At 37.8% G+C, this 15,861-nt stretch overlaps 1 protein-coding gene across 2 annotated transcripts in view; it reads right to left on the bottom strand.

Annotated features, from left to right (window-relative positions):
* Nucleotides 1-207: 207 nt before the first annotated feature.
* Nucleotides 208-15,861, bottom strand: part of SLIT2 (slit guidance ligand 2) — a 329,247-nt gene continuing 313,593 nt past the window's right edge. For both annotated transcript variants that reach the window (XM_081304246.1, XM_081304247.1), the window contains 4 exons: nt 8,418-8,572; nt 3,361-3,649; nt 2,936-3,147; nt 208-1,825 (listed from right to left, as the gene is read on the bottom strand). In XM_081304246.1, coding sequence (XP_081160372.1) covers nt 1,584-1,825; nt 2,936-3,147; nt 3,361-3,649; nt 8,418-8,572 — 898 coding nt within the window. In that variant the 3' untranslated portion in view covers nt 208-1,583. The remainder of the gene's footprint in view (nt 1,826-2,935; nt 3,148-3,360; nt 3,650-8,417; nt 8,573-15,861) is intronic.

Raw genomic sequence — 15,861 nt, 5'->3', positions numbered from 1 at the left:
TTAGAAATTGTTAAAGCAGGACCTCTAAGTATTGTGCAATTTCTAAGAAAACCACCAAGCTGTTAATGAAGTAAATATCTGTTTAATTTACAAACATCAGTAGTGTAACTGATATTAGTCTGGAGAAAGACAAAGCACACTGAATTACACATGTACATCTAATTTTCTTTTTTTAAAAAGATTTTTTTGGGGGTTGAGGGAGAAACATCTGCATCATTACAGGGCACCCTGGGATTTTAGTGAGGGAAAAGCAGAGTCCACTATAGATCATCATCAATTCTACAATGTAATTTAGCAGCAAATATGTTAACATGGGAACATGAAGGTAATAAAGGAGTTTTATTTTTGGAAAAAAAATACAGTTTTTGACATGACAGTTTCCCTTCCCACCAATCAATAAAAGGGCAAAAAAATGTCAAGGAGATATTAATTTGTAAAAGGTCTACTTTCTAGTGTCAATTGCTACACACCATTTCTCTTCTGTAAAGACATGTGTAGAGGGGCCACTTCTTCCTATATGATGACTGTCTCACACAGATGTCCTTTTCCTACTCTTAGACTCTGCATGCTCTTTGCAGCTGTCCTAAATGAGGCCAGTAGGTCTGTGACACCAGTGGTCGGATGTTCAGGTCAATAAACAGACCAACACATATTTATCCCAAGATAAACCTATGTTAGTACTATTGCCAAAAAATAAAAAAAAAAATCCTGATATTTAAGTTTGAAAAATGTACAAAAAATCAGGATAATTATAAATTAATATATATTAAAGCATCAAGAAACAGCAAAAGAATGGCCTAAAACGTTAAGTACAATGTACTTTGATACAATAAATATTCCTCATTGAAACTGAATACTGTATAGGGCTGTTTAGAAGTCATAGAAACAAAAATTCATATTATTACTAATTTATTTATCAATAATCTATTGGTTCTTTATCATCTCCTTTATCGTTTATATTACAAAAAATTAATACTGGAAAATGGTAGATGAACACTTTTGTGTGCTGCTTCTGCGGACATTTAGAAAGAAGGTAGGGTGAGTCAGCACTTCACTCCCAGTCCTTTCGTGAATGGAACCCAGATCTTCAGGATACTTTATATTTTGCACAAAATATTTCTTATCAGCTTGCTCTATCTGTAAATTCTGGAATTCCAACCCCTGCCTGGCAGTCTCACTCACACACTTGTGCTTGATGTGAAGGTGGGACACACATTTTATGCTCTGGGCAAGTACAGGTCGGTGCACAGTAGCTCCTCAGTCTCCATGTGCTTCTGCGAGTCTTCAGCTTGTTGCAAAGACAGATCTGTGTTGCAACCGTTCCCACGGTTGCTGTAATGCCACCACGTATAACTTTCTTCACACTTCTCCAGTGTAGGGGAAGCTTTAGTTTAAGCAAGTCTTTTATTTTATTATTATTTTTTTTTCAAATGCAGAAAAAAGTCTTTATTCTCATAATAAAAATAAGTCTGTTCTGTATTTTACAATATATTTCAAATATTTCCACTATGAAGCATAAATTAGTCCAACACGGTCAAGAAGTAGACAACCTGTGTCAGAGGTGGAAGGTGCTGGGACCATGCCTAGGACGCACACCGCGTGCAGCCACACTTTACCACCTTCTCAACCTCATCCACAAAGGAGGACCCGTCCGTGCATTCGAAAGAGTATTTCCGCCGCTTGCTCCTCAGAGGACCACAGCACTGGGCCCCTGCACACCCGCCTTTACATTCCAGGCGTGAGACCTTCTTGGTGGTTTGGCAGGCTGCGTAGCCCTGCTGCTTTTGGTAATAATCTCTTATCCGTTCCCCTCGACAAGAAATTTCTAGAAAAGAACAGAAAAAAATCGCAGTCAATGACTGTGAGTCCACATCTCAATTCAGTGGATGCTGTCTCTCTGCCCTTTTTTTTTTTTGTAAGTGCTACTTTTAGTGTTATGTTTTTATTACATATCTTGGGTCGGTGGCACAGCCTGCTGTTCCTTGAAAAAAAAATGTGTCTTTTGGGCCTTTATTTCCAGCAAAGTGAATGCTATATATGTAGACTATAAATACAATGCCATTACACTGACAAGAAAATTGGATTCCTAAATCTTTTCCTTTATTGCAAAGAAAAAAGAAAAAAAATACACATCTTCTGTTTTTACAAGACTAACAGCTGGTTTTGTTTACCACGGGGAGCAGTTTAAGAGAGAATGCAATTTAATTTATTAGACCTGGAGTTTAATATTACCCAATCTGTTACTTAATGCAAGTAACATCCCACTGACTTCATAAATTACCCTAATATGAAGTAGTTCAAAAAGGAGACATCTGCTGAAAGCTTCAGCAGGCATGCTCTTCCTGTCTTGTCCTGCTGCTGATACACCAAGCACAGTCCATGCCAGGTGGAGACAAGGCAAGTTCTGATCATGGAAACAAAGTGATGGGCTGAAAAGTGTCTGTTCCCATCCCTCTCGCCTGCGTAATTTGCTATGGAAAAATCAGTGACTTTGAAGTCAAAGGTGATTTTTGGGCTAAAACCAGAGCAGAATTAGTGGCGCCCTCTTCTCTGTGCTAGAAGATGAATTAATAATATATGTGCATGAGAAAGGCAGGTAAAGGCTGCAGGTGAATTAATAAGTTAATGGGCCTTCTGTAAAAGGTCAAAAGGAGAATTACCTTTACAAAAGGTAAAATAGAGAATTTTCGGAGTAAATCAGGTTGTGACGAGAAATCTGAAAGCCATCTTGTGGTGGGAGTTAAGGACACTTCACATCTGGTGCCTTCATGACACTTGAAAATAAATCAAAAGCTGTAACAAACAGTAACACGAGGACCTGGGATTTTCTCCTGTCACCCCTCTGCCTGTTTCTTTCACCCTTTCTCTCTCATCAAAGATGGGGCACTCCTCCTGCTTGGCCAAGAGAAGGAGCTGCACAGCTGGGCTGGCTCACCTTGGTCGCAGCTGTCCCCAGTGTATCCACTGCTGCATTCACAGTAGGGCTGTCCGAGTCCCGAGAGCCTGCACTTCCCATGCTTGCACTTGATCGTCTGGCAGGGATTGAAAAGATCCTCTTCTTCATCACAGAGGACACCTCCATGGCCCTCCAGGCACTTACAGCTGTAGGAGAAGGCATTGATGGGCAAGCACGTGCCATGTACGCATCTACAGGGGAGAAGGAACACAGGGGTGAAAGTGCGTTTGGTGTAGGAGGTCAGATGGGAACAGAGGATGACTGCATATAAGCCACAGAGTGCTGATGGGCTGTCTTCATTCTGTCCCATTTCCCTATACCTGCCAGCCTGCCTCCCTTCCTCTCTTGGGCTTTGCTTGGAGGGTTGAGCTTATGTGTTCAACTAAAAAGCAGCCCAAACTTACTTATTTCCAAGACAGGGGTCATTGGTCCGCTGGTCACAGAGGGGGCCCATCCATCCTTCCTCACACTCGCACGTGAAGCCTGATGGGCTGCTGGGCTGGCACCTGCCATGGGCACACACCTTCTTGTGGCACGGCTCACAGCCGGGCAGAATGCCTGTCTGCATGGGCACCTTCCGGAAGTCCTGCAGCTCACTATTGATGTAGAGGTTCCGGATGCAGCCATGGAAGCTGGTGCCATTCTGCCCGGGTGCTTGGCGCAGAGATGCCACGTTGTTCTTCCCTGGCATGCCTGAGTGGACACCACATTAGAGGTCAGATTCTTTGCAGAATCTTATCAATTCTTTACTACCCAGAAATGTAGGTACTTAGGACCTCAGCCCAGCCAACAGGATATGTGGGTGGGGATGGTGGGGTAGAGAAGACAGGGATATTGTTTTTGGTTTTGGAAGATGTTCTAGGTACTTCTAATGCACTGCTAGAATAAAGAACTCAATCATTAAATTTTAAAATTTGTTTCAAACAAAAACTTTGCACATAAACATACATATATAAAACCTAGAAGCAGAGATACTGTACTTAAAGACTGGGGAGCAGACTAATGTTTCTTTCTCTCTATCCAACCCCACCCATTCCAGATACCACCATCTGTAGGAAGCCTGGGAATTCCACAAAGCACAATTTGTAATCCCCTAATTCTACCCCTTATTTTAAAAGATGAAGGACCCAGATCTAGAAAGCTTGGGCAACATGGTCAATGTTACTCAGCAAGTTCAGATTAGAGTTAGGCCAATGAGATAAACCTCCTTAGTCCTGAAGTTAAGGTGCAGTCCACCAAGTCTTGGAGGCTGAGAGCTGGGGTTCACAGTGACCATTTTCCCCAGTTCTGCCTAATTCTATAAATAAGCAACTAACCCAATACACCAAGGGCAATGTCCCCAGCTCAGTTAGGGATGTCAGTACCTGAAAATATTGCCCCTGCTTCTTATCCAGATGGCAATTCATTCACATCATGCATTTTTCCTAATTGAGAGTGAAGCCTTCATTTTCTCAAACAATCAAGAAGACAAACGAAATTCCTTCAAAAACACAGTATTTGAAATCTTGGTACATAAATATTCCACTAGTGACAGTTATCTGGTAACTTTTGTTTTGGCAAACTGAAGGAATCTTTCCATGACCTGAGCCAGAAGCTGAAATAGTTTCTGGATTGCATCCTGCAGGGGGGTAACCATCCAGGTCATGTGGGGCAAAGGGAAGGAGCCAGAGGCCTTCAGAGTGCCAAGTCTGTCTGGGTATGCTCATGCACCAGCTGCGCCTGGACTCTGGTGTACTGACTGCAAGTTCTGGACTTGAAATATCAAAGCTCTCACTCTCCAGGGGATGTTTGTTATTGACACTGAGAACCATGGGAATCTCATTGAGACCCTTCCTTATGCCACTGTCCCTTTTGCCATTCAAGGATCCTCATTAGAGTCCTAGCAGGTACCAAAATCAGGCAGCAAGGGTCACAAAACCACTAGAGTATCAGTCAAGTCTTCTCTTTTGGTTTTGAGTGCATTTGGGCCAGGCATTTCCCTTCTCTAGGGCTTAGTGTTCTCATCTATATCACTAACAGATGGACCAGAACATTTGTGTCTAAGCTTGACACACATCAGAACCATTAGAGGTAATGTTAAATCTCCCCATCCTGAGATTCTGACCTTGATGGGAGGGAAATGGATGCAGAATTCTAAATGCCAACATGCAGGGCAGGTGGTCCATGGTCATACTTAGACCTGAATTGCAAGTCTGGGCTTTGCATTTCCATGTGCACAGTTTTTTACTGTGTGTGTGTGTCTGGCCTTGGAAATTGGGCTGCTACAGCAGGGTCAAAGGGACAAAATTTACCATCCAGGAAAGGACTAGTGACAGGAAATTTCTTGCTCTGGGGTGAGTCTTTCTAACTTAATCATATCCATCCATCATAAAAATGTGGGCCTTAATATCCACATGGTTATGGTCCTTTCTTCAGAGGTTAGAAATGAACTTCTTCCAAAGTTATCTTTAATGGCTCATTTTGATGAAGGTATGATCCCCATATGTGCACATCTACTGAATACAGATTGGCAAAAATTCTCAGCAGGGAGAAACAATTAGTGAGTGTGTGCCTGTTAAGTCTCCAAACTCAAACTTATAAAAGGTCTAGTTTTGATTATAGTACTGTGTGTGTGTGTGTGTGTGTGTGTGTGTGTGTATGTATGTATGTATTTATATTTAACTATTAATAGGCTATCATGGAACCAAAAAACATTTCAAATATCTATGATCTGTGGGGTTTTGGCGGGGGGAGGTGCTTGATATTGAAACCAAGGTTACATGCACAGTAAGTACTGAGCTACATGCCCAGCCATAAACTCTTTCGAGTTAACCTTCCTATGTGCTTGACTAGGGAGCTAGATCTTAACTGATAAAAGTAGAATATCAATGATATTTATAAAGCCCTTCATCTATGCCATGGATCTTAGATGGATTAATCAATAAATAGACTATTGTTAGACGTAACAGACTCTGCAGGTTTCCAAACTGGACCAATAAAGGGACCAAGTATCAAGATTGATGTCAATGGCAGCACGAGCAGATCTGTAATATATGCATGGATCTTCATATCAGGGCCTTACCTGCCCATTAGGTAATAAATGTTCTGGTTGAACTGTTTAACAGAAAGACATAAAGATCAAATCTTTTTGTGTTGAATAAAGACTATGTTACAAGTAGTTAATAAGCCCAGGGTAAGTTAAGCCGCCTCTCCATTTTTCTAGAGAACACTTCTGTGAGACACAACAGGATGCATCACGTTCAGACAGTTGTCCTTAGGGGTGGCCCTGTTTTCAGACTGGACATGTTTACCTCACTTTCCTCTGCTGACTCAGCTTCTCATACCTCTGCCATGCAGCATTCGAAGCTGTGTTCTTACAAGATTCCTTGTATTTTTAAAATCTGAATCATCCTTGCAACCACCCTCTGAGTTGGAAGGAAGTACAACCAATGTGTTTGCTGGCAATGAGGCTGGGATGGAGGTGGTTTTCTTCAGGACTGGATGGACAGAGGCCTTGTCTGGATTCTTCCAGATACTCCACCCTCAGTAGGACTAGTATTTTTCATTTTTTAGCTTAGAATACTTTTTTTCCTTTTTTAGAAAAATGTTATGATCTAAACAATCTCATTCTATATTTGAGAAAAAAAATATGTTTGCACTATATTCCAAAGAGGTTTTAAAAGATTCAGTGGAATGGTTTCTAATAAAAGCACAATAAAATCCAGTAAAGGTCAAGTCCAGAAATAAACAACCAAAAGCCACATAACTTAGATTGTTTTGCTTTGCTTTCTGATTTTTCTTAAGAAGTGAGTGGCAATGCAGGTGGCTTTGGCATCAGACAGATCTGGACTTAAATGAGGTGTCTACTACAAAATAGTTTTGTGAACTTGGACAAGTTGTAAAAAGTCCTTGAGATTGTCCTTTGGGAACTTTGAAGCAGAGAAAGTAATATCTACTTCCTAAGGTTTTGTTGTGTTGGGCATATAGTTTGAACTCAATAAAGGTAACTTCTTCCAAATCACAGGGACAGCTATGACTTACTTGCTTCGCCCATCTGAAAGCAGCCCTGTTAACTGTTAAATGGAATACAAGCAAGAATGGAAAGCTTTTGTTTTTTAATGAGTCTCATGGTTGTGATTCCCATGAAGCAATTAGATTAGCTAACTTTCTAAGCAGACTCATTATGCAACCCTTTAATCACAAGGCATGGTGGCTACAAGAAGAGGCACTTTCATCCCCTACATCCCTGGGAGCAGATGGGGCATTTCTTTTTCCACTTGGTATCCTTTATGTATCCATTAACTTAACTTAGGTCCCAGCATATTGTAGTTGCTCCACAGATGTTTACAGAAGGACACCAAAGACTGAACTCTTTCTAAAAAAAAAAAAAAACTCTATAAAAGTGTTACCACTTAACTACTGAAACATTTAAAAGCAGAAGGACTATGGACTTAGAGAATAATTTTTAAAAATCCTCTGAAGGAAGCCTTTTGGGGTTGAGATAATTGTGTAGAATCCTAGAGTTACTGTTTTGTAGGAGATGATATTAACTTCATGAAAATACCTGTCATAGCGAAGAAATCAGGTTCCCTGACCTCTTCATACTTATTTTTTCTGTAAAATGAGTTAATTTTATCAACTTAACCCAATGTAATTTAATTCAATGTGCCTCAAGTCAACATGGCCTCCTCTCTTGTTCCTTTCTCTAACTTCTAAAATTCTGTGTCTCTAGTTTATACTCATTCCTCCTGATGGAAACAGGAGTGGGGGCTCTCTGCTTTGTGGGTCTTCTCTCCTGGGCTCCTTTAAAACTTTGCTTGTACCTCCTTCCCTCACACATTTACTAATTTTCCTTCTTGCCGAATACAAGTTAAGTCCTGCATCTTCTCTACATCATTTCCAGCCCTGCTCTACCTTCCCAGCCTCCTCTCTTGCCCATTCAGGTGAAGGTCTTGGCTAAGCAGAACCCCTTGGTAGTGGCTGATACAGACTGTACATATAAGTCATTCATGAGCAGCTGGTAGTGCAGAAGCTCTCACAGGGTCACATGTGGCTTAGCAGGAAGGGTTTTGACTTCTTAAGGAAACTGGGGTGGGGCCCCTACTCCCCAGGTTACCTTGTGCTTGTTTCATCATTTTTTTCAGTCTGATTTGAACACCATCTTTGTTTTTCTATAGTATAGGTAAATAGAAGATTTGATGATCTGACGTACAAATCACCTAGCGTGTGGTAGGCACAGAAGAAATATTAATTAATGTCCTCTATCCCAATGACACATGTTGTCAGACCCACACAGCCAAGATTACAAAATGATCTCTTAACACTCATCTTTGGCTCTTTCTGCTCTGTCCTTGCTGGCTATCTTTCAGATGGATCAGCATTGGTCAATAACTATGGCATCCGGCATCAATAACTTCAGAATTAGTCTAGGTTGTGAACCACCATAGGGTATGGGAAGCCATGAATTGGGAAGTGGGATTACCTCCTACGTAGAGTGGGGAGTCAAAATTCAGAGTAGACTGTTTTGACAAGTTGGTGATGATTTTGGGGCTTCCCCCATCGACGGAGAGGGAAAGACTCTGATCCAGTGCAAGCAGTTCCACGATGTGAAAGTTTCCATCATTGATCGTCTCCACGCTGCAACAGAGAAACAACTTAGCCGGCCCTCCCATGTCTTTTTATTAAAGAGGTTAAAATATAAACCAATGAGCACTACTGAGGGAAAGACATTCATAGCTGACATTAAGGAAGCTAATTAAGAAATATATATATTTCCAAGGAGATAGACTGAATTTCAATTCTCAGAAATAGATCACAAAATAAGTGTGTTCTCCCACTGAGAAAAGTGCAAATGAGTAATTTACTTGTTATCCTGCCACATTCCCTCAGTATGTAGAAATCACAAAAGAATAATTTCATCATCTGCTTTAAATGCCATAAAAGTTCCATTTAGTAAGATACTCTTACTCCAAATAGTATTAAAAACAGAAGGAACCTATATTTGTGTGCCAAATATTCTCTAGAGACATTGATGTTAAGGCATTGTTGGTTTCTGCTCTTGAAATATGTGTATATCAGAGTTTATAAATAAAATGCTTAACAGAGGCATTTCTAGGGGCCTGGGAATGACAGTGTATCTCTATCTAGTCTCTTTTCTATAACTTTTTAAAGTACCAGGTCTATCAATTATTACTGCTGCCTTCTAAAAGCTTTGAGAAGGCTTATAAAAATTCATAAAATGGACAAACATAAAGTCTAAGAAACTGAGATAAATGGAAAATGCAGATTAAAAAATATGATTTTCAGTGAAATTTGTAAATAGGTACTGGATGGCTTTACAATCTGGTTACAAATTTAACCATGGTGTAAGAGCAGGCAAAAACGTTAACAGGAACAACGAAACAGGACCCAGGAAGACAATGGCACCCATACATAACACAGAGTCGGGAACATACTCTCTTTTCACTATATAGGCAAGAGGTGTAACTGGAAATTGGCATGAAATAATAAAGTGAACACTAAAGACCCTGCAACATGGGATACTGTCTGGGAAAACTGAAAATGGGTTCAAAAATGGACATATGGGAGCCGAGGATAGAGAGACTGCTCCAAAATGTGAGTGACTACTACTCCCTCCTCAAGACAACTGTTTAAATTTCCAGACACCGATACTTAAATTTGTAAAATTCAAGCCTGGGAAAGGATGAAAAGCTGTATTAACATTTCTGCTGGTTCTTACCACTGGAGTCTAATCATGTTGCATTGTTTGCTGACTGAGAATAAACAGGTTTTGATCTGAGGACAATCTGAATCATTCTGCAGAATTGTGAACACATTTGAAGTTGTCTTTGTTGAAGTGTTTAAAAAGGGTTCATGTGTGCTGGGATCTTTGATAGGATAGCCTGTCTCAGATATCAACTTTAAAAATAAATATTAGAAATGTCAATCAATATTTTGCCTCCTACATATTTAATTATCCTAACATTTAACATCATTAAAACTGGCAAAGACTAGAAAATTGCTTTCTAAATACAGTTACATATCAACTGTTCTCCGTCTTTAATTTGACTCTCTTCTAAGGGGATTTGCTGAGTTCTAGTATCAGCTAGAGTTAAATATAAAGAATTTGGAGCTTCACAAATCTGAATCTGAATTCTGGTCATGCAAGTATTAATTAATTTTTGACCTTGGATAAATGACTTGATTACTAATACATTTCACTTTTCTTTTTAGTAAGTACTAATAAATGTTTCTCCCTTTTACAGTTAATTTGAGGTCTATCTATATCAAGTGAACATTTAAAAATGCATAACATAGCTAAATTAAATGTTAGCTATTAGTACCATCACCACCATCAACACCACCTCCATCATCATCACCATATAAATAAATTACCCAATACTATTTCAGAATCTTTTTCAGAAAGAAATTCAGAAATTTAGATTAATTCTGTTAATCTAAACATTAATAGGAAAGTAAGAACTTCTAGAGAGTAGTTCTTGTTCAAGTTTCTAAAATTCTAAAGTAAAGCATTAAAATAAAGATACATAAAAAGGGTAAAAGCCAATTTTTTCCCCTTGTGGTCATATATAACCCTTTAAGTGGTTTTATATGGATGTTCGATAACTTTGACTTTAATTACATTATAAATATTAATAATGAAGTCTCCTTTTTCTCTCTTTAAAATTGTAAAGAAAGGCCCATATGTACTGAGAAATGGGTCCTCGGTCACATATTACTCTAAGACAATCAATGAAGGCAAGTCATTGTTAATGATGGTATACAGGTGTCTAAAGATCTTTAAAGTTTCATGCACCCTTTATAATGCAGGGTTCCAGCTGTGAAGCAGGAGGTAGATCACTTTGTTACTTATTTCTCCTTTATACTCTTTTTTTGTTTCATTTTTTGAGTATATGTTTTTAACTCTCACTAATTCTAAGCTACATTCAAGTAGGGGCATTGCATTATTTATTTCCCTATTCCTTAATGTACTTAGTAGAGTGTCTCCTAAATAGTAGATGCTAAAGTAAATATAAAGGATATATTAGGAATAATAGAGGGTTTTTGTTTTAATAATACTAAGTAGAATATAGTTCTAATCAATAGGCTTTTTGTATATTTAAAACAAGACTTCTGAAAGATTCACTTTATTAAAAAATTTTTTTTTGAGTTTTTACATCAGTATCTTGAAGGATAACATTTGCATATTGTTTGTTGGATCTCAGAGAAATCTTGCTCAGCTAGTCCTACTTCTCTAAAAATGTGTGACTTCAAATTGTTGTGACCTTAGGTGATTATTCTCTTTTCTTCCTCATTAGAATAATGTTAATTAAAGAGCAAAGAATTCTATGGTGCATGCTATGGGCCGAGCACTGTTCTAGGGATTTTGCAAGTATTTCCTCATTGGAGCTTCACAAGAGTTGAGAGTTTAGGGGACTCAAAATGGCATCCCTAGTTCGTAGCTAAACAGACGTGAAGCCAGGCTGCTTTACTCCAGTTTATGTGATCTCAGGTATTATGCAACACATTTTCAGTAAAAGTCCTAAAGAGGCCTAGTACTATATAAATGTGTGTGTTCTCACCACTAAAATCCTTTAATGGCATTTCTTACAAATATCCCAGAGATAGGTACCTCACAAATAACCTTATATGATAATTGCAAAACTTGGTACATTTACTCAAAATCACTGAATTAAGAAAATATAATAATATTACAAGAAGATAGCAGGTTTATGAGGATGCATATATAGTATGTGGAAAGCTGAGTGTGAATTCTGTTTCTCCAATCATGAGTGAGATTCACATTAATATTTTTCTCCCCCTGTAAGTTTTAAATGTCTAGTCTGATCATTTTGGAACCTGATAAAGAGTTGCAACACACATTATTTCCCTTTATATCTCCTTAGAATTAAGTGACGTCTGACCTTAGGCTTTTAACTTGTAAGTATTGCAAAATTAATATTTTCAGATTCTTTGTTTTTATGATGATGATACTGTGTGTATGGGGCCTAAAGAGAATATGTAAGAGTTAAGAATATTCTAAATTGTTTTACTCTGTGTTCTCTGGCATGAGACAAACTGGGAGTTGTCCAAGAATCTTTTGCCTACATATCCTTTTAAAAGAAAAGCAATAACTGACACCAGTTGTTACTTGCAAGACTGAGAGATCATCAAATTTTCAGTCTATCACAGTCAGTTCTTACATACCCACTTGCAAAGCATAACATCCTTTCGGGTCTGATAAGTATTGATAAACCTCCATTTCCCTGGGGAACTATATATTTGATGACTTCCACAAAGGAGCAAGTGAACCATTTAAATTTGAACTTTTCCACTGGGAACATAAATTTCATTTATTACGATTATTATGTAATTTAGTTTTACTCTATTCATCTATTACTGAGATTTTGTTTTCTTGTATTTCTAGAATATAAATGGAAGTATAAAAGCCATGTGATTTTCCAGTAATGCCTGTGGTTTGCTGCATACAAATGCTTTAATCCTTGGGGCTTAAAGGAAAAGAGGGTTCTAAAATGTTTCCAACTTTCTTTTTCTACTTACTCAGGACATTAAAGATAAAATTTTTTATATTTCTATGTCAACCATGAATATTAAAGTGTTTCACTAGTTTTACAAAGATAAAATTTCATTTTTGTTTATGTGAGCTCTAGCTTTTTGCCATAAAAATTTTAAAAATCTGGTGGTGGTGGCATAGTCCAAGCAATGGAACAGGAGTCTGAACCAGACATTCTGATATCTCTGGGCTGAATGTATTTCCTCTGTGAAGTAGGGTATGGTAATAAAAAAACATGTCTGCCCATTTTCTTAAATCAAAAAGAATAGTCAGCTAAATAAGATTCCATTGGATGCATAAGAGTTTTTCAGAAGAAAGTTCTTATAGAATAGTTCATCAAGTAATATATTTTAATCAGGAGTTTTGAAGCAGATTGATTTTAATAAAACACACTAAAATAGAAAGGGACCTCTATGCTTGAGCATACTGTGGGGTCACATGTGAAGCAATGAAGCTCTCATTTGCATATTGTTTGTTGGATCTGGGTATCTGGGATTAAAGAGAATCCATAAACCACCAGAAGTACTGATTTCTAGGAACCTGCCCTGTGTCAAGTGGTGCGTTAGGTACTTTGTATTTCTATATACAAATTCTTATAACCACATGTGAAAATCAGATGCAGTTTAGATAGTTGAGAGGATGAGACTGCAGCACAAGAGGTGGAGTAACTTGCCCAGGGTTATAAATTTGATGATGGTACCTTCCCAAGTGGCATGCCCAGAATGCTATATGTTTATCTAAAAAATAAGAAGACCATCTTATAGATTTGGTATGCTGTCTGCCTCCCCTTTGAAACTGAATGCTTCAAGAATGCAGACTAGTTGAGTTTCCTTTTTTCTTAATTTTTAAATGCAAATTAGACAATTCTGGAGCTATGTAACCAACCAAATCTAAAGTACACAGCAGAAAGTCCCCTGGAGTTTCATGGACCTGTAAATAAGGAAACTGATTAATACTTAGAGTCCTACACAGTTGCACAGTGGTTCATTTGATTTCCTAATTTTTAAATAGTAGTTTAAAAACTGGATTTCTAAATAAGCTGTTTGATTTGGAGCATGAGATTAATTTGAATCTAAAGATATTCATACATATTTTTCAAGAAGAACTTTTATTAAAATTTTCTCTTTTCTAGACTAAAAGAAAGTTGCTTTGAAAGGTAACAAAGCAACTTTATTTTCAGATTTCTTGAGAATAAAATGTATTACTCTATCTCTATGAGCCTAGTGCTAATGTGAGTTTTGACTTTAGGCTACAAGTCATTCATTCATCCATCCATCCATCCATCCATCCATCTATCCATCCATCCATCCATGCCACTAATACTGAGTCCCTTTTATGCTATTCTCTATGCTGTAAAAATCAGGCATTCATGCCAAATTCTTCATTCATTTACTTGTTTGGCAGCTCATTTTATTGGCTATTGCTTATTAGAGACAGTGGAGTGTTGACAAATGTTTAACAATTGGCTCTCTGGGAAAAGAAAATGAGCCTGGATTTGTAGCATTTGCTGACTTCTGGAGTGGAAGTCAGCAAATGCTGACATGGCTGATTTCAAGCCAATACCAAGCATGATGTTGCGGGACCTGGGTGTGGAAACAGGCAATCAACTGCTCTCAAAGCTTAGCTCCCACAGATTCCTTTCATATGGGCTATTCTCAAAGTGTAGTCCTTGGAACACGGTATATCCCTGGGAATTTGTCAGAAATGTAAACTGACAGGCCCACTAGAGATCTGCAGAATGAGAAACTAGTGGTGGGGTCCAGAACCACTGCTCCAAACATACTGTCTGGATGCTGGTGCTATGAATTGTGCATGTCTAAAAGAAACCAAAGTCTTCTATCTGGATGAGTAGATGTACATGTTGCTTTAGCTGTACTGCTAAGGAATAATCACTGTGTCTTGTGTTTCCTTAAAAATACTCAAAGCTGTGCTAAATCCTATTCTCATCTTTAATTGATAGCTATGTTTCCAAAAAGGATGTATGGTTTGGAAAAGAACACTAATTTGAATCTAATGAAAGAAACATGTATTTTTCATTAATAATTCAAACAATTCCTTTTATCTAAATTAAAACAAAGTCACTTTGAAGGACAGCAAATTATCAGCATAGACATAATTCCATGAAACAACTGTCCTCAAACTGACTTATTTGAAATAACAGATACCTAAAATGAAATTGTCTAAACCAAAAACATCCTAGAAATAAGAACTTCTAAGAAGTTTTTCCTTAATTCTATCAGATTTCTTTTTGTTAAAACACAATACATTTATCCAAATGTTGAAAACTAATCAGGCAATTGGTATAATGCAATTAATATACAAAATTATTTCCATGTGCAATTCTCCAATAGCACATTTAATGATGCACAATTCAGAAAACACTGTTTTGCCAAAGTAATTTTTATTTAACATAAAATGATGGCAGTTAAACTGAATTTTAACTGGACAAGTTTCTCTGGGGGTAAAAATATGTAACATACCCCCTTTTAAAAAATCAGTGTGGTGTATTTTAACGAGATTACCTAAATGGAAACAAATCATTATTTGAACATTTAATTCGACCAAACAAAATATATACTAAGAAACTTAGGGGAAAGCTGATTGCAAGGATTTTTCTATAATGATGAATAAATGGTGCCTCTCATTAGAGATTCACCTTGTAGAAAGGGCCAAAATAAGGACAGAGACTGTGCTACTTTATGACATTTGAATAGAAGGCAGAGAAGTAGCCACAGCAGAATTAAAACTTGAGACAGACTGCAAATCAAAGGTGAAGGGTAAAAAGGAATTAAGAGTAAAGCTCCTAGACCCATCCTACCCAAAAAGCTGGCCAGGCCTTTCAAGGATGTTTATAGCAGCACAATTCACAGTAGCTAAACTGTGGAATCAACCTAGATGCCCTTCAATAGATGAATGGATAAACAAAAATGTGGCATATATACACAATGGAATATTACTCAGCAACAAAAGAGAATAAAATCATGGCATTTGCAGGTAAATGGATGGAGTTAGAGAAGATAATGCTAAGTGAAGTTAGCCAATCCCAAAAAACCAAATGCCTAATGTTTTCTTTGATATAAGGAGGCTGATTCATAGTGGGATAGGGAGAGGGAGCATGGGAGAAATAGACAAACTCTAGATAGGGCAGAGGGGTTGGAGGGAAAGGGAGGGGGCATAGGGTTAGAAATGATGGTGGAATGTGATGATCATTATTATCCAAAGTACAGGTATGAAGACACAAAATGGTGTGGATATACTTTGTATACAACTGGAGATATGAAAAATTGTGTTCTCTATGTGTAATAAGAATTGTAATGCGTTCCGCTGTCATATATAAACTTAAAAAAATAAG

Source organism: Spermophilus citellus, assembly GCF_964194105.1.
Source record: "Spermophilus citellus genome assembly, chromosome: 8".
Classification (NCBI taxonomy): Eukaryota; Metazoa; Chordata; class Mammalia; order Rodentia; family Sciuridae; genus Spermophilus; species Spermophilus citellus.
This window is presented reverse-complemented; position numbering and strand designations above follow the sequence as displayed.